Raw genomic sequence first — 27573 nt, 5'->3', positions numbered from 1 at the left:
TCGAAATCAAACAAGTTGATTGCAGTGCAGTTATCGATTACACGAGCTCTCAGCTGTTCAGTTAGAAGAAGCAGCAGCACAAGATGGGAGTGTTTTCGTTTCTAGTGCAACATTATTTTTTCTTATTATTTTCGCGCTAAATAGTTGCAATTATTTATCCAAAAAACACTTCCAAACGTGTGCGCAATACATTGCGTATCGAATTGCAATATTCGCTATAGCGTAGCTGCGACGAAAGTGGGTGTAAACCGCAAACGAAAATCTTTTTTGCTACAACAACGACCTCCAAATACAAAGTGGGAAAAATCGAACTTTGTATACGCGTGTGTGTGTATGTGCGTGTGTGAGTTTAAATGAGTTTTGCTTAGGAAAAGAAAAGCAAATGTGCAAAAAGCTGCCAATATATATATGTAAATGTATATATGAGTGTAAATCAAGTTGCAATAATGTGTAAAGTGCGCCTACGCAACAAGAATCGATAATTCAATAAACGACCAAGCAAATAACATCACTTCCTCCCCCCGCCCATTGCACTGCCCAAGCTACTAATCGGCTAGAAAAACAGCCAAAATGGAGGAAGTGGAGGAGACAAGCGACAATGGATTCCCTTTGGGTTTCCCAGATGTCGGCAACTGGAATCGCACACACAATGTGCCGCTGGAGAACATGAAAATCGATGCACCCATGGTGAGTACACACACACACACCCTTACACTTGCATACATGAGTGCATTGCATTTGTGTGCGTGTTTGATTAATACGCCATGCGACGAGTCGCTGAGACAGCATGAATCAGAATCAGAATTGAACCGAGGACGGCTTTATCATCATACAGGCATGTCGAAATGAACGTCGGGCGCGTTCGCTTCTGTATGGTGACGGCTGCCCACTTTAATAGTCGTCGCAGCCACTTGGCAAAACAGCTATTCCAAATGCTTCTCTTATCACTTAATGTGTTTTGGTCATTGACACATACCACACATATACAGCTACACTAATAAGCTAGTCACTTGAAGCGCTGCGATTGGCAGATGAATGAAAGTTTCTCGAACTGTAAATATTTATTTGCATGCCGCCACAATGTCGATAATTGTGCGATTATCGATTAGCGATTATCAAAGCTTAAAAGGATCGTTGGCCTTGCATTAAAGAGTTGTAGTGTGAAAATCAGAACTGAGTAAGAAAGAATTTATTAAAATTCAATTTAAATAATGTTAATGAAATTGTTTTCCACGAACTATTAGTAATTTCCCTCTTCAAAAAAATACTAATAAGGTATTAATCATGATTAAAGAGTTTCAGACTGTGTTCTAGATCAACTTCTCATTGACAAACTAAATTGACAATAAGTAGACGGGCGAAATAATAAATGTGGTTTATCAGGCACCTTTTGTTTTTACATACAAGACAAGATTATCAAAATTATTACCATTGGTCAGATTTTTCTTTTTACTATCTGATTAATATCGGTAACTTAAGCAATATCGCCGGAGACTTTGTGAATCGCTTTGTTTTCTGCTAGTTTTTAAAAATTTTGGTATTCCTGCCTGGTACACGATGCAATCATTGAGAGTTTTAAGTCGCTGCCTAAAGGAAGCCCTGCTGGTCAAGCCGCACTTTCGCTTCACCAGCAGCAGCAGTCTTCCTAATCCCATACTGGTGGACATGGACGAACAGGAGGATTTGGAGCCAGACGACCACTTGGAGGCACATCCACAGTATCCGCTGCTGGGCAATCGTTACACCGATCACTTCTATATGCCTTCTAATGTGGGTCCAGCCTATCAGGACTTGGTGACCACCGCCGATCAATTCGATCTGACTAAATATTACAATTCCCTGGGCTGGTATGGCGTCAAGCCAATACGTGCCCAAGTGGTGCCTTGTCCCAAGCTGCTGTTGACCCACATGAAACAACAGTTTGTCATTCCCTGCGAGAAGCTTGCCGAACCGATTAACTTTAGCATTTTCAATCTGTATTTCGAGGGCGATGTGAATAGTGCAATCAAATCATTTGTTCTCATCGCATCGCAATATGCTACGGAATTCATGCAGGATGGCTACTGGTCGGACTTTGTCAATCCATTCACAGGTCGTGCATATTTTCGACCCCCTGCCCGACGCAAGCTGCTCAATGAGGAGTCGACATCTGTTGCTGCTGCTTCGCTGGGTCACAATATGCGATTCAAGAATGTCAATGGTTGCACTGTCATCAAGGAGGCAAAGAAATGCACTTTTGCTGGTGCCATATTTAGCGACGTACCTGTCAGTTTATTTGAGTAGATGATGGTCACTTTCTGGTCTGGCCTAAATTTCTTTTACATCTGTTGTGTCTATGTCCTCCAAACAAGTGCATACTGTTTGATATACAAAATAAACTTTGCTGGATGTAAGATTTTAATATAAGCAATTGTCTTCTTTATTTCAAAAGCTATTAAGCTGAATTCACACAATTTTAAACGCACTCCCTTGTCGGTAAGAGCTAGGAGGCTGTAACTCATAATATTATAATTATTATTCTTCGTAATTTTAAAACTAATTAGATATTCAATTCAAATTTTCTAATATATTTATTACACCGATTTAGCAATAAGAGTTAGAGAGGTTATAAAATAAACTTATTGTATAACTCCCACTATAAACAGATCATTTCGCGGTTTAAAGTTAGTTGAGAAACATGATCGAAGCACTAAGGAAAGCTTTGAAATATTCTTAACTTTTCCTTACTCGAATTTCTAATTATATCCCGAGCTTTTTATCAGCATAGCTTATTCAAGATTTCTGACTAATGACTTTACTTTAAGTGATGAATAATCACACAGCTCGTAAAACAAACTAACGAGTTTGTTACTGCGTTTTTGTTCGCGCTCTTGTTGTGTTGTGTGCTGGGCTTTAGGCATTAAATTTAATTGAATTAAATGTTATTTACACCTTGCACCGTCTGTCCACAGATATGGCTGATCTGCTCTTTGCTCACCACCATCACCTGGGTCACCTACAACAACTTTTACAACTCCCGGCTCGTGGGCATGCTCATCACAAAGATTGCGAATCGTTGGTTTATCAAGGGCGCCTACTTCAAGATCGGTTCGGTAGCCCTCAATCCGTTGGCTGGCAAGATCATGTTCCGGGATTTTGTCTACATTACCTTCGACTACACGATGCGTGTGCAGGATGGCTACTTTATATTCCGCTGGTGGCGCTCCTATATGCCCAAAGATGTCTCAGAAGGTAAATGATTCAATATGTAAATTTAAACAGCAATTAATAATTTCCCTTTGTAGATCTCTCGCACTCGGACACGCGTTTGTCGGTGCAGTTGAATGGCTACGAACTGCACATTTACAATCGTTCAGATCTTTATGACAAACTGGAGAAGACCTTTGGCCTGGAGCCCTCGCTGCTCATACCCAACGATGTGCTGAGCACTGAGGAGCGCAATAAACTGCGAGAGCACAACATGAACATGGAGAATGCGAGGCAAAGTCAGCGAGTTAATGCCGTGAAGAATTCGGAGGCCATGCAGGCGACAACATGGCGTGATTTGATACCTGTGATCAAGATTGACATAAGCTCGGGTCGTTTTGTCTTTGGCAATCGCCTCACGCCAACCACACTCTCCATTTCCATGGAGGAGGCTCACTGCACCTACAGCACGAAGCCAGCTGTCTGTCAGCTGGATCACTTTATGCACTTTGTAAAGGCGCGAGTGGAGAATGCCAAGGTGCTCTTCTGTCCCAGCCCCAAGTACACGGGACTGATTGATGAGCCACCACGTTATATGGGCGAAGGCTTTGTGGTCATGATGTCCAACCAAATGGACCTGTATTTCTACATGGATGAGCCGGGCGTGGTGCCCGAAGTCCCCGTTCAAATCGTGCTGGCGAACGGAGATGTTGTGGAGCCCTCGCCACCAGTGTGGGGCATCAATGCGCACTGCCTGAAGGGCACGGACTTTAGTTATGGTCCTTGGGCGGACAGACAGCGTGATCATTTGTACAGATACTTTTATCCATCCGACTGGAAGGAGGCCGAAGTGACGCCCACACCACAGCCGGGCGAGTTGCGCAGCTATCAATCGTTCGATGTGACGCTCTGCGTGCTGAACGAGGCCACCATCGATATATTGTTCTCCAAGGAGAAGGAGACGAATGCCATGCACATCAATGTGGGACCCGCCTCGTATGTGGAGGTGACAATTCCCTGGGTAACGTTAGCCGATGGCTATACGTCCAAAATCCAGGGTCAACTGTTCCATGTGGAGGCGACGACATCGCTGCAGTTTCGCAGTTTGGCAGAGTTCGAATCGCTGGAGTACAAGGTGCGCATACATTATCCAACCAAATGGAATGCACCGCAGGATTGGAACATTTCGCTCGCAGGCTGCAAGACGAGCGCGTTCATTGTGTATAAACACAAGTGCTTCTTCCAGGATCTCATCGAAGATTGGGCGAACAAGGCGCGACCCGATATACTCAGCTTTGTGCCATACACGTGCAATTTTAATATACGACTGCATGAGTTTGAGATACTCATGCTGTGCAATGAATACAATTGGATCGATTGCAGCAGCGCCAATCAGGAGAATAATCATTTGGCCTTTTGTGGCGATGTGTTTGAGATGAGCTTTGCGCTGCCCTTCGATGATTTCCTGCCCAAGACTGTGACGCTCAAGTTCTGGATCCATGGCGAGGGTCTCGACTTGAGTCTGTACGTGCCCGAGGTCTCCTCGGTGCGTCCCATTGTGCTAGCCATAGACGAGAATGCAAGACTGCTGACCCGCGAGGGCAAACTGATACGACGTCCCGAGTTGTATACGAAGAAGTGGCGCAAGATTTGCCAGCGCAGCGCCGGCTGGATCGATTGCTGGGCGGTGCCCATACTAGCGCTATCCATACAGTATGTATATCATCCGGTGCCGCCCTTGGGGCCTGATCCACAGGCTGATATCACGACGCCCGAGAAGGAGGAAATACTGCTCAGTCCGATGCGCATACCCAAGGTACGCAAGTCCCCAGTGAGCAATAACTGGCAGCAATCACTGCCTGAGCAGCACATCAAGTTCGATCCGGGTACGCTGCCAGCGGATCATGTGACCGTGGAGCTGGAGATTGGCAGCTCGGTGCTGATGGCCTATGGCAATGTGTTGCGCAACTTTATCAGCCTCAAGGAGAACATCTTTGGCGAGGATCAGAGCTTTACGGACATGGAGCAATCAAATGTGAATCTGAAAGAACCCAACGCCACACCCAATCCCAAGGATCAGCTGCTGGCCAAGGAGAAAGAGTTGGCCAACAAATCCATATCGGAAACAACAGCGCCCGAGGAGAAGCGCAAACCCTTCGATCCGCGTCTTTATCGACCGCTGGAGGTAATGGTCTCCGTTATTGTACACGACATACAGGCACATGTGATGAAGAACTGCAATCCGGATGATCCACCCTGCCCTGTGGTGCTCATCGAACGCTTCGGCTTCGAGATGAACAAGCGTTATCATGAGACAACGCTGCAGGTGCTTGTCAGTCCTTCGTATCTGCTCACCTCAGATACGTTGCAGCGACAGCGACGTGATCAGCACATCCATCAGGGCCATCTGATGCTGTCAGCTGTTCAGGTGCGAGGTCACGCCATGTTTAGTAATGAAGGATGTGCGCTCGATGAGGATACGTTGGAGTACTCGTGGCTAGTGGAAGTGCAGCTGGGCAAGCTGACGGGCAAATTAACGCTGCCTCAGCTGGTGAATGTGGTCACTGGCCTGGAGACACTCATACTACTAGCCATCGATCCAGAGAACTGCCTAAAGTCACCGAAAACAGTGCGCAACTGCCATCACGGAGTGCCCAGCAATCTGTGTCCCCAAACCAAAGAAGAAAACAAATACAAATGCCCCTCATCCGAGGACATCAAGTACAAGATGACGCGTGTCTCCGTGGATGCGGTGGATGTGTATTTGATTGAAAGTGGAACAGCGTTGCATGCTTGGATCTCGCCCATTCGACTGGCCAACTGCAATCTGCACGGACAACGCGTCAAGTCGGGCATATCGGGTCTGCTGCCCTCCATATTGCTGCGTCTCTTTATGCTGCATGCTGGCAATGCGCCCAACAGCAGTTACAACACCAACACTACGGGCAGCAATCGTTCTGGCAAGCTGCGTCGCGCTGATCAGGATTCACTGAAGTCACAGGATGCGCCAAGCAGTTCTCACTATGCACACAAGCCAACAAGCAAACGCAGCTCGAACTCGTTCTCACAGCGTCGCGATTCACGTGAGGAAGGCGCTCGCAGTAAGTTGCGTGACAATTGCCCCGATCCTCATGCCGCCAAGCGTACGCCAGATGTGGCTGAGCTCAGCGAGAACTGGGTGGAAGTGGGCTGCACTTCTCTCGGTCCCATACTGCTCGAAGGCGCCTCTGCGCTGCCCATACCCGATCACGAGCTGCATCTCGTGCAGCACAAGTAAGTTGACTTTTACTACATTTGATATTCTGATATTAATTTTTAATTTTTTGCTTAGTTTTCTTCGCGAACACGACGCCAAGTTCAAGCGGTTGTGGTTCCTGTGGTCCAACAATGGCAGCGCTCTCAGCTCAAGCACGGAAATCTCTCGGTGTGGCTGCATTGGTGGCTGCGCATTCTTCGGCAGCAATCGCAATGGTCAAAAGTTCTTTAAGCCAACGGCGCAGGATGTCAACGACAACTACAACATTGCGCGCTACTTGTGAGTATCGAAATAAAGTTTGAAATTGAATAATAGTAATAGTAATTTATTATTTAACTCTCTAGTATTATCAACAACAACAAGGACTTTGGCTTTGGCGAGAGCATTCTGCATCAGGGTCAGCTGGTCTTCCACACTCCGCCCTACAGTCTGCACTGCGTATCGCTCTACGACTCGGTGGACTTTAATGGCAAAGGCAAACTCTATAGACCCGCTGTAGAGCTGCGCAATGGCAGCCTAAAGAAATCCGAACTCTGTGCCCTGCCTGATGGTGCCAAGTTCAAGATTGGCGGCGGAGTTATAGAGAAACCAGAGTTGAGTAGCACCCGGAATAAGTCGCGTGAAAGCATTGGCTCGCCCAACACGCTTGAACGTCGCAGCAAGCGATACACTTGCACTAGACAGACCTCTGTAGAGGTGCCTTATGCACGCCTGTTGGACAGTCCTTCGAAGAAGTTGCAGCTGCAACATGATTCCGTTGATGGTGGCAATGCGAGCAGCCATAGACGTGGCTCGGATTCGCATAGACTGCGCGTCTCGCCCCCCAAGACAAGCATTTCGGACTCAAGACTGACGGGCGAGGTGGCCATCGATGATGACCACGAGGTGAGATAGTTAAACAGTTTTGTAAAGAATTTCTTATTAATATTTGTGGTCTTTTAGATGCCCGATGAAATGTCGCACTCGGCACCGCATTCGCATCCGCTGGAATTTGAAATCGCGGACATTGCGCTGCATGCTGGCGATCAGCTGCCTCGTGAGGTACAGCGCACCATATCGCTCACATCAGAGAATCCATCAGAGATGTTCTTCTCCGCAGAGGAGGACATATCGAATGTGATGTCACAGCGCGGTTCAATGAAGCAGCGCAGCGGCAATGGCTCCATCATATTGTCGGGCAAGAAACGCTTCTCCTCAGACTTAAGGTAACTATTCTATTGATTTCAATCAGAAAAGTTTACTAACATCTCTCTGATCTTAGCATTGGTGCTCAGAACGAGAATGGCAGCCACACGCTGCCCACATATCGCAGCGATCTTGAGATTCATGCACCGGAGAGCAACAAAACGCTGCCAAAGCGGCCACAGAGCACCACAGAACTGGTAAACATAGTCAAGTTTAAGTTAAACGTCTTTAAGTATCTCTATGTTAGGTCTTTACGTATTTACTTTACATATATACATACATATCATATGTTACAACTATATATATACCATATATACACCTACGGCGTTTAGCTTTGCTGCTTTTGAGGCCAAGTTTCTAATTCACTTTCACACAACTCTCAAATCGTCTCGGAACTTGAACTTAAGACGATATATATAATATATTCGTATTCGTGCATGTTTCTCTTAAGTATCTCTTAAGCTCTCTCTCTCTCTCTATCTATCTATCTACATCTCTCTATAACTGTAATTTAAAACTATATATATATAAAATCCACACCTAAATTCTATTCCTCTCCACAAACTCAAACTCTCGGTTCATCCAAAAACCAAATACTAAATAATTAAAATCGAACAAACTAACCAAAACAAAAACTCATCCAGAACGAAGACGCGAGACGCATACACGGTCTTGCTACACCAATAAGAAAAATAACAAATATCTCATCACGACCCGAGTACCGACATTTTGTTCACGATGTGAGTAGTTTTTAGTAACAGCAAAAAACAATAAAAAAAAAACAAATCTTAAAAAAAGCCATAACCAAACTAATTAACTCTTTAACTAACCACGTAGCGCAATTTAAATTGAATCTTTTTGTTAGCAAAAAAACAATCTTAATGTTCAGTCAAGTGCAATTCTTTTCGACTCTAGTTTTATTATAAACAAAATAAGTTTAATCTTCGGATAAACCGAAGTTTGCAGATGAGGAAATTAAGAGACAGCAAATGTCCTCTTATATAGTTTTCTCATCTGCAAAATCAGTTTTCAATTTGATTGCATGCTCTAAACTCGTGCATGTCCTTGGAACTAGTCTAAGATGAATTAATTTCTAGTTTAGTTTTAAGTGTAATTTTACCATCTGGATTAACACCATTTTTAGCTGCACTCTTTTTCCATCAACCCGCAACTTGTGCTTGTGCCACTTGGTCTGAATAATTACTTTTGTTGTAGCAATCGCATATATTAAATTGATTACCATCGTTAATTTGCAATCTCTGCTCTGCATTTCACAGGCGGATTCGCGTGGTTCTTCCTCAGGCACACCATCGTTGTCTTCCAACTCCTTCATTTCGGCCATGTCGTCGCAGGAAGATGTGGCTTTGGTCAATCTGCATCAGCAGGTCAATCGACCCATCATCGATTCACCGCTGCTCATGGCTAGCTACTTGAATCACCTGTCGCAGGTGAAGTGCTTCAATTGGAACGGTTGCTCGTTCCCGCTCGGTCCCGATGTCTTCTCCACGCCACTCTTCCATGAGAACGAGGATGGTGGACTCACGTATATTGGCAGCAAAATGTTGCCACACTTTGATTTGTACTCGTGTTGGCGGGAGATAAAAGTGGTGCCACGCTATGAGAACAGCACGGGTAGCAACAGCTCGGCCACATTTATGGGTGGCCCCAAGTCGCATCCCTGGGATCCGAGTGTGCTGCTGAAGGAGGAGGAGTCGGATAAGACCACAAATGGCTTCGACGATGGCGAATTCATGAGTCTGCAGGCAGAAGGCGGCGCCGCTTGCACCTCAGTGGTGGCCCGACTCAAGGGGCAGATGAATGTCTTCCTCACCCCGCTGCTTCTCGAGGGATTGCAACGGTAAGTGCATTATATTATTATTTTATTTTATTCGAACTCAGTGCATAAAAAATATAAATCATAATTGAAAGTTAACAACGCTTGACGCGTAAGTGAGCGCGTTTCGCCTCCCTAATGGCAATGTTCAGATTGCTTTGGCTGACCTGATCCCGAGGAAACGAGTCCATCAGCTTTTTCAGATAGCTCTCATTCGAGTTCTGTAAAAGTAAATTTGATTATCAATTACTTATTGTTTCCATTCTCTCAAACGAACCTCGGGTGCATCGTCTGTCTTTTTGTTGTCGCGTTTAAAGCGCTTAAACTCTAACTGAGGATTGGCTTCCTTGGCCAGTTGATAGGTGGCGAAGTTAAGCATTTCGCTGTGTTGTTTATCCGTGCGCAGTCTGTGCTCTCCCTGCTCATTCTCGCTCTGGATCAAGCCATCATCCGTTTGGATAACATAACGCATCGGTTCCTGTGCATTTTGGGCAATAAAACTGCAAGCAGGTTTGCAACAGGATTGGATATTGAAGTGTGTGTTGAGTTTTGTGTGTAATTGTAAGTGGCTTTCTTCTGAATAATGTGTATTTAGGGCGCCAACCTGTCGCCTTCATTTCCTTCGTTGGCTGCCAAGTTGCCATGAGGCTCCCCTGCCTCAACCTCGAGATCATCGTTGTATCTTTCTTGAGACAGCGCAGGGGCAGCATTCAGCTGTCTATTGTCCTCTATTTCCTCAGGCTGCTGCTCCTCGTCAGCCTTTAAATGATCCTCGTGGGCCACGCGTGCTAGTTGATGTCGCTCGTAAGGAGACTCAGCCTCCCCTAGCTTGGCTTCCTCCTCGCTCTGTGCTGGTTGTCCCTCGTCCTCGGCAATCAAGCCTGTCAGCTTGGGTGACTCTTTTAGGTCGTTCGCATTGCCATTGCTATCTACATTGGGCACTTTGTAGGGATCCATGTTGAAAATATCTGCGGAAGGTTCACCTTTAGATTGCCACCCATCTAAATCTTTGTGCAGTTCCAAAGATTGATCCTGATGAGCTTCCGCTGCCAACTTCTCGAGGCTGTCAATGTTGTTGCCCTGATCCTGATCAAGTGACAGATCAGAAAAGTCCTGCATATTAGGTCGCTGCTTAGCCTTATCGCGATTGCGTTGTATACACAACACATCCTCTGGATCGCATTCCTCTTGTGGCTTAGCATTTAGTTTTCTATACTTCTTATTGCTGCGTTCCCCGTCGAAATTAATGTTCAGCAGACCATCTAGAGATTTACAGGATGTGGTAAAGCATCTTCTGGTCGAAGTGCAACGCTTTGTGGTGGGGCAAGTTGGTTGCTTGTTGCACTTGGGTCGCACGGTGCACGGATCCCTCTCCTTGTCCAGATCATCCTCATCGTGGCAATTGTCGTTGACGGATTGCTCATCATCGGTGTTCTCCATCTCTTCGTAGTGCTGTTTCTTTGCCTGCCTATGATGACCCCTTAGACTCGCTTGCTTTGGATAGGATAATGTTACGGATACCTATAAGCTGGGGTTTAAACTATTGCTTACCCTCTAATTCAACGGGTCCATTGTTGGCATCATCCAAGAGTTTGTTGAGTGCATTTAGATCCTCTAACGAAAGTCCGTTGAGCGTCGACTCCACTTCAGCATCGCTTAGGCCGTTGGTTAAATCAGGATAATCAGCTGGATCAAGTGCTACACGATTCTCTTGTCCTGCTGGCTTCACTGGCACCTCCTAGTTTAGTTGTACGATTAACTGATAATTCTTTTAAGATTGTAAAGCATTTACCACAGGATATGCTGCCAGGTAGCAGATTAAGGATAACAGCAGAGTCAGTCGAAATAGCAACATTTTTATATAACTCGCTACTTGAATTTTTATGTTATTTCAGTGGCATCAAACGATAGTTTTGGTTATTTCCCATTGGTTGACTTTGATTTAAAATAAATGCTGTGAACTTTCAGAGAAACTTGAATGATTTTAGACTCTTAAACTTAATCTTGTCTTTACAAAATCTTCAAGCAGAAAGAGAGATTATTAAGGAAATTTAATTTTTAGCTTAACGTTATAGTTACTCTCTTAATTTAATGTTTAATAGTTTCTTGTGATAAGAAAAAATAAAATTGTAAAGTTTTATGAATTTTAATATAGCATAAAAGCGCAAAGCTATTTGTTTATTTCGATGTTCAATAAGAGTTTAATTGTCGTATGGAATGTAGACGATATTTATTTTCTTATATTTATACATTCCACTTCATTTTATTGTTTTTTCTGCGGTTTCTATGCTTCTTATAAGCCAGCATGTTTTAATAACATGACGAAATTTTGCTGACTAACCTGTTATTAATATATTTAATCTATTCTTTCCATTATTATATCTTCACTAATATTTAACCTTCGTTTTATTTACAGAATGGTCGAGGCAGCCATTCCGACCATACAGTCGATGCATCTGCTCTCGGTGGTCAATTTTATACACGCCTCCTGCATAGCCAAAGTGAAGAACGACAATATACTGAAGCGGGATCAGAGTCTTAGCTATTGGTCGCAAGTACACTCGAATTCCAAGCGATCGACGACTGAACGTCATCTGCAAGGACCTGGCGATTCCTTCTTGAGCGATGTGTATGAGGAGAGTATTTCGACCAAGACCCAAGGACTGATTGTGCTGCCCAAGGTGAGCATCACCATGCTGCAGTCATCGATTGTGGAGGAGATTATCTCTGTAGCAGCGCTGGACAATGTGCAGGTAAGCAAAGCTCACTAACTCTTTTTAATGAAATACTAATGTGAAAAGTGTTTAACAGGATTTAAGCTGCGTGTCGTTGTTAACTTTCTACATGGAGGGCATCTCCACGAAGTTCCATCTGGGCAAAACCACACGTGCTTCCATGCACAACGTCTACATCCAGCAGGCTGTGCAATCTGGCAGCAGTCATAAGAAGGGCGGCATCATGAAAGGCACAAGAGCGTTGCTAGCACATCTCTCTTCGCAGACGCGACCCGACAATGTTCAGGGTGAGCCTATACTTATTGAGACGTCAGAGAAGCAGCTGGAAGAACTTGTCATCACACTGGACATTGGACGTGCGCATGCGCAGCTACGTCGCCTGAAGACCGAGGGCCAATCGTGTGCCCCAGAAACGCCAGTGATTGTGACTGCCATTCCAGAGCACAAGAGCAAAGTGCTCTTCGAGTGCCTTAAGATGCCCGAGAGCACGGGCATCGAGAGCATTGGCTACATCATGTTCGAGTGCGGTCTCGAAGGCGTGGGCATGAAGATCGTGAAGCGTTCGCACTTTGAAAAGTCGGAGAACAGCAAAGAGGAGCTGGCCGAGATGACAGCTGGTGCTGAAGGAGTTACGGCAACTGGCGGTGGCTTCAATCTCAACGAACTAGTTGTGGCATCGGGTAATACTAGCAATGAAGCAGCTGCCACCTCAGCAGATGGCACAGGCGCTACGTCGAAGGCTGAAGCTGCCTGGCGTTTGATTACCAAGAAGCCACCAACACCCAAGACTCCCAAAGAGAAATTCCAGCATACTCCCGAAGCTACAGATAGCTCTGCACCAGGTGCAGCGAAGCCACCACCCGATGAGGATGTGGAGAAGGGCGTAGGCTCCGGTGGACTTAATTCTGGTGCCCAGAAGCCAAATAGCGCTGGCAAAGATGCCAAGGATGGTTATGACAAGGCGCTCTCGAATGTTAAAGGCACTGACAAGACTTCTTCGTGTGTGATTGAGTTGAAATCGGTTTGGTTTAATTTTGCTGCGCCTCCTTGTGTGCCCATCACACGCAAGATTGACTTGACGCGACTCGATTGGAATCTGCTGAGCACAGCGTCGCCTGCAATCACGGCATGGATGAATCCAAGCAATCGTTTGGCCATTAAAATTGTGGCGTTGCTAAAGGCTTTGCACACGCGACAAACAGCAGTTGCAGCTTGCCTCATGGCCGATGCCATGGAGAACGAGAAGATCAAGCGCAATCCAAAGATTAAGAAGGTTGGCTACGAAATACGTGTGAAATTCATTTACTAATTCCTTGTTCTTCCTTAGAGTCGCTATGCGAACAACTACACGCTGCTATCGAAGACACTGCAGGAGGATCCCAGCTGTCAATTGTGTTATATTATGCAGAAGCTGGTGCTGGACGAAGGCGTGCAGCGCACCGAGCAGATCTTCAAGCATGGCGAGGTGCCGCACCTGAATACGCTGCGACAGGTGAGTAAATATAGTAAGTTATATCAACTCTAGCTAATCATTTCGCCATCTCTTTAGGGCATCATCGTGCTGAGTCGCCAGTGGAAGAATACCTTGTACAATCCCATTCTGTTCGAGCATCAGTACAAGAACAAGTTGGCCAGGCCCATCAATGTGACATTCTCGTTCCCGCAGAACGAGGAGGAGTGCGAGGCGGATGAGTGTGAAGGTGATGTTGAAATGGGCGCCTATGCTGGCGTCGGCGAGCATCCGGAAGAGAGTGAGAATGCTTTATTACTTGGGCAAACACAGCATCATCGAACTCACATTGGTATTCCTTTGATTAACGCTGCTCAGCTGTCACGCCTCAATGCAGGCGTGCAGCTATCTCCTTTTGTTATAACCTTTATGATATTGTATATAGCTATATAGATTGTTCTCGTCAACGTTATCGTTTTCGTTCTTTTTGTTACTGTTTCTTTATTTATGCACGTTTTCTGTTGTTATTTCTGCGTGTTGTAGAATTGTCTGATCGCTACTTTAAAGACAGTTCTATAATGCGTTCTAAGTGTTCTATTCTAACTATTCTACTCTCTAAAAACTACCCTAACTTTCCTTATTTCCTACTTTTCTCACATGTTTCCTTTACGAAAACGCTTTAAGTGTTCATGATTTCATATTGTTTGATGCCTTGCGTTTGCATTATGTACTCAAATATTGAATGTTACTCAGTCTTCTATTTCTGGCTATACTATCTTTCCAAAATTTTGATTCTATGTTAGCAATCAAGTGTTGTGTGTGCAGTAATTGTTTTTTGTTTTTTAATTAGTAAATGCTTTTCTCTTCTATTGATTGCTGGACACACAGCACACAAATGTTATATCAATTCTGTTGTCTATAACTCCACAATAGTGCACAATTGATATGCCATATTATACTCTTTAAGTCGAATTGCAAATATTCAATTATTTTAAATTCCTTTCACTGTACAGACAACTCCCAATATGGAGGCATGTCCTATGGCCATGAAGCAGCTCATCAAGGGCCCGCATCGCAGCGTTCGACTTCGACATCGCCCAATATACATCACACACGTCGTGGGTAAGTTGTAGATGTGCTTTTATGCTTGTGCATGTATGCTAATATATATTAATGCCATTTGCCTGTGTTGTGTTTTTCTTTTCATAAAAAAACCCATGTCCATTGCATCACAATGTCGTCGCTACCAAAATATATTAATCAAGTCTGAGCAAAGTGCACAGCAAAGCATCGAATTATTCACATGGCAATTCATCTCGTTCTAGCATACAAATGTTGCCCATCATCTCGAATCTGGTGGAGAAGCAGATGCCTGAGTTTGGTAAGCTAAGAATTACAATTTATTGACTAATTTTGATTGCTAATAATTAAATTTCCCTTCAGAATATGGCGCATTACAAGAGGGCTCTTTGAGCTCAACGAACTCGGTGAACAAGTTTTGGCTGGGTGCTGAAAACCATAAGGAAGACTTGTACTTCTGGATGGCCAAGCAGCAGGACAACAACAAGAAGAAAGATCATTCTGCTGAAAAGGAACACGCTCGTCCTGTGCCACCCAAAATGCCGGGACAGACGCATACTCGCAGTGGCATTATGCAAGATTCTATTAAGCTGCTGGATGCTCATTTGATCTTTGAGCCGCTGCTCACATGCCTCGGCGTAATGCCACAGCAAATGATTAACAAGTTCTCGAATGCGGACATCTCGTCGCTGGAAAACTTTGGCACAAATCTATCGCTCATTGGCACCTTTGACTCGATACGCGTGGACATTGTGGTCAGCGAGGCGGGCGATAAGAAGAACAACACGAATACTAAGCCTGCCAAGCTGAACAAGAAAACCAATGGAGGACGTGCATCGATTATGATGGATACGCCACTGTTTCTGTGCGAACGCGTTGGCGTTGAGCTTGAGGTGCTGAAGATGTCCGATGGCATGGTGGATCAGGCGCGACAGAATGTCATCTACATGTCGCGGCGTCAGCTGAAGAAACACACCAGCACTGTGGTCAACTTCAGTCTCAATGTGCGCTTCATTTCGCAGCAGGTGAATATGCCGCTGCTTCGACTGTTGCATCAGATTTGCAACATGTATCAGAATGTGAAGGATGCGCAGAACGAGTTCCACGAACAACCAGAGCTGAGCAAGAAGAGTCAGACCAAGGATGAGTGCAGTTTGGGTGAGTGAAAATGAAGAAAATTTGAATTGAATGTGTGCTAATTATATGTCTTTTCTGTACACAGCTTCAGAGCCAACAGATTTGCTGCCCTTCGCCTCGGTGGCCGAACGTTTTGGACATGGGGAAAGCTTCTCGGATGAGCGTTACGACAAGTTCAACGAGACAATGCCCACGATGCCCACAACACGGGGTCGAGGCAGCGGCTTGGCGCCCATAATACAACTGACGCCTTCGCCTAATGCCAAGAATCGACCACAGAGCTTTGCACAAAAGCTGCGCTCCACGGGCAAATCGGTCAAGGGCAAACTGGGCTATACGAATTTGAATGAATCGAGTTCGTCGCCCTTGCGTGACAGTCCCACACTCTCGCTGCATGATCAGAATATTCTTAAGATGTCCACCGAGTCGAAGGCATCGTTGAATGGCGGCTGTGCTACCAGTGTGAGTGGTGACTACAACAATACGTTGACCAAGTCGGGCATGGCGCCAATGCCGCCGCTGCTGGAGACACCCAACTGCTGGAAGACTATCTATCATCTGCTGGAGTTGTATGGCACAATGCCAGAGACAAAGACTGTGGTGCAGCGCAGCTCGTTGAACGAGCACAAGAAACCGGCGACAACATTTGGCAATAATGATGACGATGACAATTTGACAATTGCACCGACGCCATTGCCACAGCATCGCGATATGCATTTGCTGGATGGTGTGCCACAGGAGCGCACGCGACTGATTGTCTTTGGCGTGGCCAAGATACACAAGACGCGACTGCTGGCAACGCTCTCCGGATTGAAGCTGGAGTCGGAGATTACTACACTAAACAGCACAGCGACATGGCGCAAAAAGGCACGTCCGGTGTCGTTGGAATGCTCGCTCACTGGGCAGGTGGGACGTGCCATGATTGTGCTACTCGAGGGCGTGGCTCCCAGTCAGCAGTAAGTGCTTTAAGCTCTCCCATTTAATGTGCATTTATTAAGCTTTACTTTATCTTTTACAGAACTGTTGTTAAGGTGACTGTGGGCAAGAGTCAGACGCTCTATTCGAGTCTCTCGAAGCGTGGCAAGGACAAGAACAGCGGCCTGCTTTCCATAGGGGCTGTCAACATTGATATACCCCAACATCCGGTGGCATTGCACGGCATGATGACTCGTAGTTCGAAGCAACTGTCTTCCACACTGCAAGAATTGAGAGTAAAAAGGAATTCGGGACGTTCCACGCTGCGTTCGCACACAGCCGAGGAACCCGAGTCGCCTTTCCATGCGCGTAACTCGGGTGGCGCAGGCAGCGGCGTCGGCACAGCGAGTGAGATGAGAGAGCGCACAGTTTCTGGCGGCGCACAGCAACAGCCGCAAATGGCAGCGAGAAGAGCAGCTCGTTTGGCGCAAACCAAGCCAGCAACTGCGAATCAAAATGGTTTGCTGCAGCCGCTGGTGATGCAGTTCAATGTGCTGCTCCAAAGTTTATCCATTAATGCAGCGCTGTTGCCTTCGCTGCAGGCGCAGTATCGCATGAATCACGTCAGCTCCATGGGAGTGACAGGACAGCGAGCCAAGTTTGTGATTGATTTGCCCACGCATACGCTGAGCTTTAACACCAAGATACAGGTGAGTAGAGTAGTTTATTGATCAGAAGTTTCTTTATTAATTCCTATACTTGAAGAATGAAATGAACCTGCCTTCGGAGGCTTGCATTGGACTGCCGCCAGTGCATGTGCTTGCAGAGTATATTCCAGACAATCGACAGGAGCACACAGAGACCATTGAGGGCATTGTGTTGAGACAAGGCGGCTATGTGAATGCCAGCGCTGAGATTGGCGAATTCGAGCGATGTCTGACCACCGATCTGCTCAATCATTTGGTGTTTGTGCAAAAGGTTTTCATGCGTGAGATCAACGAGGTGCTGCAAAAGGTTTACGGCGGCGAGAAGCCTGTCCCACTTTGGACTGAGGAGAGTGGCGACAGCGCAAGTGTACAGGAGTCTACATTGAAACGCATCTTATTCTCTATTAACATATCGATGAAACGCATTCAATTGACTGCGACCACGCCATGTTCTTCGGCTGTGCGCTTTGAAACAGGCACACTGGAGTTGCAGCTGTCGAATCGTGTCAAGAATTTGGGTGATTTGAGCAATCGAAAGCTGTTCTTTAAGGCGCACATCGATTTCAATCTGTCGCTGGGCCAAATCATACGCAATGTGATCTTTGATGAGGCCGAGCCGGAGTTCCAGCAATATGCCTTTTTCCACACGACCATCGGTCTGCGTAATGCCTTCCAGGATGAGCTGCTCAACGAAGACAAGGAGCTCATATTGCTGACGCTCAAGCGTCCCCTGGTCTACGTACAGCCGATAGCCGTGGACAAGGCCATATTGGTCTGGCTGAACTACAAGAACGCCTACGAATATTGGGCCGAGAAGCGTGCCAATCTTTGCTATGATCACACGCCTCACACCACACAGCAGGTGTTTGATCGCGTGGCCTTTGGACAGATTGCCAGCTCTAATTTGTCGACGCTTTTCCTGCAGTTAACTGTGGAGGATATGGGCATTTGTTTGCCACTCAAACAGGTCAATACTGTGGTATGTATTAGAATTGTTGATTTTTTTTTTAAAAATGTTTAATAGTTGCTAATTATTAATGTACTTGCTTTAGAGTCCATAGAGTATAAGGATATATATAAGGAATCGTCTCCCACTTCATTTTAATCAACAGTATCAACAGCTAAAGACAAGATTATTTGATCGTCTGTCCGTCTATGAATAACAGAGCATCTATCATTGATAATTTCAGTGCTAGAACTATTTCATTCAATAATTATGCTCTTACGTTTTAATAGTATTCTTTAAAGGTTTTCCAATTCATTAATCATAAACAGTAATAATTTAATTCTATAGCTGCTGTTGTCTTCATCGTACACTTTCTCATTAAGAATACTTTTCTAATTAACAAATCTTCCCTTACAGTCCTATGGCTCGCGTTCGTATCATCAAGACTTTGATGCCAAGGGCGCTGTGGTCATCACGCTTGAGAACACCATCATATCGGCTTGTAATTCAGGCTCTCTTGTGTCCAAGGGCAAGTTTCAGGGCTTGTGTCTGCGCTTTGCGGATGACTTCGAAACCAATCTGGACGATTGGAAGCCCAGCAGCGTGGAGCCCATTATGAATGTGTGCGTTGTCTCGGAGGGCACCTTTGAGGTCTGCTCGCGTACGACGGCAGCCAAGAAGGGCGAGAATGCCAAGTGGCTGTTGAATGTCAAGTGGCAAATGGAAGGTGTCGACATTCATTTGGATGTGAACATTGGCAAACAGTTGTCCTCGCTTGGACACACGCTCACCATGCTCACGGGCTTCGAGGAGGACGAAACGCAAATGGAATCTCCCGATAGTGATGAGGGTGATCAGAGCTGCCGTGATACGTATGTGCGACGACGTGGCGAGTTTGACAATCTGCCTGCGTTTGTGTTTGACCCAACAATCGATTCGAAGAAGCGTTCGTTTATGATGGAGAAGGAGATGGCCGAGCAGCTAAAGATCATCAATGATCTGCGCACTTTGGGTGCCTCACACAACACGGTGGCACATGAGGAGCGCCGACTGCAAGAGCTGCAGGCGGTGTGCTACAAATACTTCCGCCGCGACATGATCCAGAAGTGGAAGCGACCCTCGCTGCGACGTTCGCTGAAGAACTACAGTCGCTCCCATTCGTACATTGGAAGTGGAGGCGTTGCTGGCGTCTCTGGTGTGGCAGTTGGCATGACAGCGCGTGAGCTGCCACTGGACAATGGCAACCATGGCTATGCGGGACGACGCCTGGACACCATTGCCTCCAACGATGAGATCTCCAGTCTGCAGAGCACGCCAGCTTCATGTCATTCACGCAGTGCTTCGCTGAAGACTGGAGTGGGAAGAGTAACCTTCACAGATGCCATGCGACAGACTTCGCTGCCCAATGCAGACACAGACACCGAGACAGCAGACAATGAACTGGATTGGCGTGCGGCTGGTGGTCATGGCGATTGCACGCCCAGTGAAATCGATGTGGATGGCACTTCCGTGGAGATGCGAAGGAAGCATGCGCATGCTCTGAAACAGCAACCGGAGCCAAACATTGACTTTGAGCTGGATGTTAAAGTGCTGGTCAATTCGGGCAAGTGTGTGCTGCACACCAAGGAGAACAACAGTGGCGAGGAGCGCGCTGGTTACACTGGAGCCTCGGGAGCAGCTGCTTCGAGTGTGAAGTCTCACAAGCGAGAGCGCAGCATTGGCAACGATTGGGGCAGTCCAACGCCATCGAGAAGGCAGCGCGACAAGAGCAAGTTGCGTTACAATGCCAATGCTCACAATAATGCTTTGCTTGCTGATTTGACTATCTTCCACATCCCCGGACTCGATGTCAAGCTACACTATCAATCGCGGACGCTGCCAGAGCCGCAGGAACTGCAGCACACGCCTTTAACCGGAGGATCCGCGACTTCGTTTGGACACATGCGACGCTTGGGCAACAAGCGAGCAACGTTGAGCGCTTGGATGACTCTGCAAAGCATTCCCGAGGAGACAATCATATCGCCGCATATCCTCGAGTTCCTCGAGCAAACCCTTGAACCGATTCCTACGCGTCAGGCGAACAACAACAGCGTGCCGGTGACGCCTTCGCATCAGGCTGCAGTTAATCTGGACATTTTGCCAGCCAACTATGCAACTTACGCCTCGTTCCCAGTGGATGTCATAGTTTACTTCCACATGCAGCCATCGACGTTCCGCTTTAGCTGTTTGCCTGTCTCGCGTGTCGAGTGTATGCTACAATTGCCCAGTCTGGACATTGTATTCAGCTCCAAGCGCAGCGGCGATGAGGAGCAACAACAACAACAGCAGCAGCACAATTCACAATCGCATGCTGAGCAACCGCTGCCAACTGGTGGATTGAGTGTCACCGGTTGCTTGGCGGACTTTAATGTATACATCTTCCATCCATATGGTGGCAAGAAGACCTCCAAGGAGACACAGTTCTCGCCACTGAGCGACAGCGAGCGCAAGGATTCACTCAGCATCAATGTGGAGTTTGTCAAGTTTCACATTACACGCTGTCGCAAAGTGTACATCGAACCTTTGCCTAGTTCAAAGCGTGCGCTGGATCAATCTCGTGCTGTCATACGCTTCTCTACGATTGTGGACATTGGTAGCGCCAGCTTCAAGTACGATATGCGTCGCTTGACTGAGATCTTGGCCTTCCCCAAGGCCTGGTACCGACGTCGCATTGTGCGGCGTCTCTTCCTCGGTGACTTGAGTGTGCATCAGCAGCAACAACAACAGCAGCAGCAGTCGGGCTGTGAGACTCCCACTGGAGTGCCACCAGCCACGCCCACACCCAGCGAGGGACGCAGCAAGGACAAACTGCGTCTGGACTTTGACAATCAGCCACAGTCAGCTACGCCGCCAGCGATGCAACCACTGGGACACTATGGCGCTGTGCGTAAGCTCAAATCGTTGGGCAAATCCTCGAGTGCAGAGTCGTCGGGCACGCCGCCGTCGGAGAAGAATCAGATCACCGCCTGGGAGACTCTGGTCATCTTTGCCGTCAACTTTACCAAGCTGAATGTGCAGATGAACATTGGCAACGTTTGTGGCAATGTCGTCTGGCTGACCAAAGACTTTCGCTCCGACGGACGACTCTCGATCGGCAGCACGGGCTACAAGAATATGTATGCTGGCATTTATCTGGGCGGTTCGGCGCTGGATGCAAAGGGTGGCATTGTGGGCGGCAGCTTCGAGGTGAACAAGATCAACAAACGCTTCCACATCAAGGAGGAAGCGGGCATGGAACCGTATCACACGTTGGGCCTGAGCTTCATGGCGCTGGAGCTGCGTCTCGATTACATGGGCACCTCGGTGCTGATGACTCGCATTAGCACATTTGCTGCCGCCATGAAGGATGAGTGGCGCACAGCTGCTCAAGCTGCGGCATGTGGCAAGGATCAGCCACGTGCGTTAATCTTTATACACGGTGATCTGAGCTGGGATCAGCTGCAGATCATGATATCCAAGTCGACGACGGCGGATCTTATGAAGATGTACTTCAAACTCGAAGAGTTCTTCACGCAGCAGTTCAAGTCATCGAAGCGTGTCTTCTCCAGCCTTGAACCCCGTCTGCAGGATCGCACTGCGAGCATCAAGCGGCGACAGCAGCTCAAGAAGAAACCGAACGGAGAGCTGCCAACAGCTGCTGGAGCGGGAACTGCAGCAACGGGCGCCACAGTGGGCAACATCTACGGTGTGGACAACACGGATGCACGGCATCATCGGCACTGGCAGAAGCCGCTGGCCCAGGCCATTGGATTGGTGGTTCCATCGCTAGTCACGCGGCTGCCACGCCATGGAAACGTACTTGGCGGCACCGTGGAGCTGCGTGGCCAGAATATCTCGTTGGCCTGCTTCCATGGCATCAACTTCAAGTCGAAGGCGTGGGCGTTGTTCAGCTTGAAGTCGCCTTCGATTAACTTTGCCACCGAGGCGCGACAGTTGGAGGACACCAGCGAAGTGCTCGTCACCCAAACATTGACTTCTTGCTTGGGTCAGACCACAGAGGTGCAGCAGCAGCAGAATCATTCGATGGCCATCGTCAGTCGCATCACTCGCAACATAATCTTTCCGCCACAGTTCAAAACACTCAACGAGTGGTTCCATTATGCGTTTGCCAACAGCGAAATCGATGGTGAGTTGACTTTAATTACAGTTATTGAATATTTATTTATCATCTTACATCTTTTCTTTGCAGCTGTCGATCGCTTCCCCATGCTGGAGTGCGAGCGAGAGATTGCCTCCAATTCCATTGAGCGCACGCGGGCCTCGGGCAGCAGCAGCGCCGCCAAATCGCAGGAGCATAATCATAATCGTGAAGTCATCTTCGCGCTGCCCAGCCTGCAGCTGCACTTCAAGACGGAGCACAAGCAGGGACCAACAACACCAGAACCAAGTGGTAAACTAACACTTTATAAGTCACAACATAGTTTACTTACTTTGCTTTTATTAACAGAATCAAAGCCCGAAGTATTGTGCAGTTTCATCACCGAATTCGATGATCACATATTTGTCACAGTGGATGCGGATGCCTTCTTCTTTCTGCATGATTTGATCACTTCCTATGTCACGGAGAAGGAGAAAGTGGTGAGTCTACAAGTACACATATTCATTGCACATATAAATCGAACAAGAGCGAGCCTTACTTTACTATCAAACACACTAAGCTCAACCCCAAGTCAACTGCCCTTTTTAATGTACATTTTCAATAGTTATATTACGAGATGAGTTATACATAAATAAGTATGTATAGTCGACTATAACGTCATTTTTTTATTAAGTAAGATAGTGCTGTTGCTTTTAGTGAGGAGAAATTCTCCACAAGTGTTTTATAATAGTGCGCCAATTTACTTAAACCAAGTGTTGTTTTCCCGAGCAACGTCTCACTTCATCTTTACCACAACTCAAGCAGCAGTCATAACAATCTTTCGAACATATTATTATTATGCATTCACATTGGAGCACTTCCTGATCCTCTAAGCAAAAAGATTCCTGCATTTCTGGAGTAAATTCAATTAGCGGATTATCCTGTTAAGAAACTGAATAGTTAATATTCTATACACCTCAAAGATGGCTCGTTCTTTCAACTACACCCTATCAACATCATCATAAGCACATACCTTTCAACACCTTCTTCTGCCCAATACAAATATACAACTTCATCTTTAACAAAAAATTACCAAGCATTCATATCAAACATTCAACGATGTTATGGATTCATATTGGAGCACTCTTTGATATTACAATCAACAAAGATTTCAACACTAGTGAATGAAATTTAATTGATGGAGTTAACGAGCTGAATATTTGCTACTTCATAGATCTCATCCTTTCATCTTTCATATCAACTACATAAACACAAACCCTGCAACATTAGGAATGTACATTTTCATCTTTATAAAAACTTACTCACCATTCGCATCAAACATCCAAAGATATTATGAATTTATATTGGACCACTTACAAGCCTTTAAACCAACAAAGATTCTCACACTAGTAAATGAAATTCAATTGATGGATAATCCTATTAACGAATAGTTGCTACTTCATAGACCTAAACGATGCCTTGTGCTTTCATCTATACACTTTCATCTTCATCATCTACATACTTTTTTACACACCTATAACAACTTCTTTGTAGAGCAAATTCAATTGCTGGATAATTTTACTACTCTGAGATATACAAGCTGAATAGATGCTACTTCAGAGACCCCAAGATGCCTCTGCCTTTTAACTACACACTTTCATCTTCATCAACTCCACATTTCACACACACCTACATTCAACACCTTTTTCTGCCCACTTCAAATGGATAGAGGATATAAAGAATATAAGAAATACTTACTCAAACTTGTAATCCATAAATTATTGCAGCTGGGCGCACAGTCGGCACGTGCAGCCTCGCCAAATCTATCACAGAAGACGAACCTCAAGCCCTATTTAACGGACGACCTGCTGAAGGAGAAGAAGAGTGCCTCCAACACGAACCTGACGGTGCAGGGCACACAGATGAGTGGCAGCAAGAGCAGCCTGGAGCCGCTGCAGGGCGGCAGTCACACGAGTTTGGCCAACGCGACGAATAGTGGGACAACGACGACAACCATGACGACAGGAACAACAATAGCAAATACATCGACAACAACGACAACAGCATCAGCGACGACGGCAACGACGCCGTCAACGAGCACAGCAAATACGACCGCAGGCGATGTGAAGGATGGTGGAGCACAGGCGAAAGCAGGAGCAGGAGCAGATGGAACCGCGCAGTTGCCCAGCTTTGATATCGAATCATTTGTGCGAGATTGGCGGCACTTTGAGTGCCAAACGTGGCATCTGGAGCCGACAGTGCGACTGCTTTCATGGGCTGGCAAGTCCATCGAACCGTATGGAGTGGATTACATACTGAACAAGCTGGGCTTCAGTCATGCACGCACCACGATTCCCAAGTGGTTGCAGCGCGGCTTCATGGATCCGCTGGACAAGGTGGAGGCGCTCATTATGTTGCAACTTCTGCTGATGGTGCGTGAGAATAAATCAGATCCAGGAAACTCAAAGCAGCAGCAACAGAATCATCGACCTTCGGCCAATTAGGAGAGCAGTGACAATTAACAATTCAAAGAGAGATATTCGAGGGATTTGAATGTGTTTATTAATTAGTTGTAATCAGCAATTGTATAGCAAAAAGTTTCAAGTGTAATTTATTAATTGCGTAATTTTTCGATCCGATTCAATTACTTGTGAGAATGTTTAATGATATATAGTCAAGATACTCGTATTAATATATAATTATTAGCCACTTCGGCAGCTTTGTTGTAATTGTAATTGTAATTGTACATTTTGTAATTGTTTGCTCGCGTTTACTATTGTTTTGAAACGAATGAATGGATGGATCGTATACAATTTGTTTTTTTGGATATTTAAGTGTAAAGTCAAGTGCTTCATGTAATTTGCTCAATTTTTAGCGCTTTGTAATTATTATTATTAATATTATTATATCGTTTGTAAACAAAAAGAGAGAGATTGTGCAAACCCATGAGCAAAGCCAATGTTTAAACTATAAGTAGCTCTAATTGATATACAAACACACATTATACATATGCAAGCAGCAAACTGTGTAAGTTTCTAAATAGATAATAATAAAGTGAACTTTTCAAAGTGCATACTTACCATAAGCAAATGAAGTTTTTGGTCCAAGAATTTGGGTTCATCAAGTGTGCTCGACTGTGAGATACCAGGTACGCATAATAATGTGAATATAAAACAAAACAGTGCGTTATTAATTTGAAAATATACCGAATTAATATACCAGAAAAATAATAAAAATATACCAGGTGATAGAGTCGGGTGTGCTCGACTGCGAAATACCTGCTACACATTCTTAAAGAATGTTTTAATATGAGAATATACCAAATTAATCTACCGGAAAAGTGTTAAAATATACCAAAAGCCATAATTGGTATTTTGATTTTGTACTACATTCAATATACCAAAAGTCATAATTAGTATTTTGATTTTGTACTACATTCAATTTCATAGCTCGTATACTTCGAGTGTAGTACTTTAACAATATACCAAATATAACCTTTGGTATATTTTAAGAATAGTACCGCACTGTTTTCTTAATTGTTACTTATTATTTCACAACTTTTTACTATACTTAAGCAAATTATTATTTAAATTCTTAATTGATTTCTAATGCAAATAATTTAGTCCCTTTTCTTTACCTATTATCTGATACTTATTCCTTTTTCATTATTTATATTTTTGCTTTTTGATATCTCTCAACTCTTTTTAAATATTCTTGCACATTTATTTTCTCAAGCTTGTTGGGGTCCATTAAGTTTTGACTGCTGACAGCGCAAGCTGAGCTGCGGGTTATGGATTGAGCTTAAGAAAAGACTTTATAGTTGCCAAGGATTGGGAAGAGGATTTGATTTGGGTGGGTGATGAAAAGGGGAGGGGAGAGGAGGGAGGGAGGGAGGGCGAAGCATATGGTTGGCAGTTTGAATAGCGACTGCCATTTGCTTGGCTAAAAAGAAAATTTCTAGTTAATTTTTGCCTGACTTTGCATTCTGCGATTCGCCTTAGCTGCCTTCCATTGCCCCAACCTCTGACCGTCCCTACTACTTGGGCCCCTCTAGCGACCCCTCGCACGCCCACGCCCCCCGCAACGCCTTCGCCTTCGTCTCGTTTGCTTGAGTAAACTTTGCATCCGTTGCGTGTATCCGTTTTTGTTTTCGTTTTGTGACGCTGCTTGAGCAGCGTAAATGTTGCTTGTATTTTTTTCTCAGTTTCAGTTCAGTGTGTTTTTTTTTTCGTGTTATTTTTTAGCCTTTCAACAATTTCAGTTCAGTTCGTTTCTTTTTTTTTTCTTGTCACAGTTCTTTATTTTGTGCGCTTGTGTCTTTGTAAACATTTCATTTTCATCAAGGTTGCGTTTTTAATTATTTTTCCTTTCTCTTGTTGCGCCGAGTTCATTCCGCTTTTTGTGCTGCGAGTTGTGTACTTTTTTTTTGCAGCTCCTTTAATTCTTTTTTTTCCTTTGCTTAGCATACTATTAGGTTCGGCCTGTTTCTACATCATTTTGTACAGCTGAAGAAAGAAGAAGGCTGCAGAGATATAAAAAAAACCGAGCGAATAAGAAAAAATTCGTTGGCGTTCGCTTCGCATTTGATGAGCTTTTCACGCACTGTAGGCGCGGACGAACAACTGAGAGTGGAGAGTCGAGAGTCAACTTACTGTGCACAGTGATGGCGGTGGGGGCGTGGCACCCCTCGGGCAGGGTCGCGAGCAAGCGAACACACACTCGCATACACACACACACACAACACAGACAAAAGGCCATGAATGCGAGTGGTTTACTTTGGAGATTAGTTTATCTAAAGTTAATGAGGGTTAAAACTAATAGGCGAATGGCTTAATTTTTAATTATGAGACTTGGTTTCTCGTTGTGGGCTCGTCCTCGCTTATGCCAAACGAGTATGCTTTGCTCTTTCAGTGCTTTCGCTCTTTGTGTTTTGTTTTTCTTACATTTTTTGTGTCGTTTTTTTGTGTTTTGTTTTTGTTCTGCATCTTGACGTTGTGGAAGTTAATTTTTGTCATTTTGGCCCAG

At 45.5% G+C, this 27573-nt stretch overlaps 3 protein-coding genes across 8 annotated transcripts; 2 read left to right on the top strand and 1 right to left on the bottom strand.

Annotated features, from left to right (window-relative positions):
• Nucleotides 1–70: 70 nt before the first annotated feature.
• On the top strand, nucleotides 71–25638 carry LOC117565326 (transmembrane protein KIAA1109 homolog). Of its 5 annotated transcripts, none has more exons than XM_052003021.1 (22): nucleotides 71–687; nucleotides 2952–3231; nucleotides 3285–6459; nucleotides 6518–6721; nucleotides 6787–7327; nucleotides 7385–7647; nucleotides 7704–7824; nucleotides 8905–9485; nucleotides 11878–12214; nucleotides 12273–13469; nucleotides 13524–13688; nucleotides 13746–13947; nucleotides 14660–14768; nucleotides 14972–15027; nucleotides 15090–15884; nucleotides 15949–16819; nucleotides 16882–17488; nucleotides 17544–18464; nucleotides 18849–22596; nucleotides 22660–22860; nucleotides 22918–23048; nucleotides 24336–25638. In XM_052003021.1, the coding sequence occupies exons 1-22, from the start codon at nucleotides 571–573 to the stop codon at nucleotides 25050–25052; spliced, it is 15339 nt and encodes a 5112-aa protein (XP_051858981.1). In that variant the 5' UTR covers nucleotides 71–570; the 3' UTR covers nucleotides 25053–25638. The 5 variants fall into 5 exon arrangements, with proteins under 5 accessions (XP_051858981.1, XP_034100262.1, XP_051858980.1 ...); XM_034244371.1 differs by having other exon boundaries at nucleotides 13746–13998; nucleotides 14912–15027; XM_052003020.1 differs by having other exon boundaries at nucleotides 14912–15027; nucleotides 22660–23048.
• LOC117565327 (uncharacterized) lies at nucleotides 1321–2406 on the top strand. The gene has a single exon (XM_034244373.2). The coding sequence runs from the start codon at nucleotides 1558–1560 to the stop codon at nucleotides 2281–2283; it is 726 nt and encodes a 241-aa protein (XP_034100264.1). The 5' UTR covers nucleotides 1321–1557; the 3' UTR covers nucleotides 2284–2406.
• LOC117565328 (uncharacterized) lies at nucleotides 9496–11417 on the bottom strand. Of its 2 annotated transcripts, XM_052003022.1 has the most exons (5): nucleotides 11254–11417; nucleotides 11013–11199; nucleotides 10066–10951; nucleotides 9739–9961; nucleotides 9496–9682 (listed from the first exon to the last, which is right to left on the bottom strand). In XM_052003022.1, the coding sequence occupies exons 1-5, from the start codon at nucleotides 11314–11316 to the stop codon at nucleotides 9557–9559; spliced, it is 1485 nt and encodes a 494-aa protein (XP_051858982.1). In that variant the 5' UTR covers nucleotides 11317–11417; the 3' UTR covers nucleotides 9496–9556. The 2 variants fall into 2 exon arrangements, with proteins under 2 accessions (XP_051858982.1, XP_051858983.1); XM_052003023.1 differs by lacking the exon at nucleotides 11254–11417 and having other exon boundaries at nucleotides 10066–10955; nucleotides 11013–11138.
• Nucleotides 25639–27573: the final 1935 nt, after the last annotated feature.

This window comes from Drosophila albomicans, chromosome 2L (assembly GCF_009650485.2).
Source record: "Drosophila albomicans strain 15112-1751.03 chromosome 2L, ASM965048v2, whole genome shotgun sequence".
NCBI lineage: Eukaryota > Metazoa > Arthropoda > Insecta > Diptera > Drosophilidae > Drosophila > Drosophila albomicans.
This window is presented reverse-complemented; position numbering and strand designations above follow the sequence as displayed.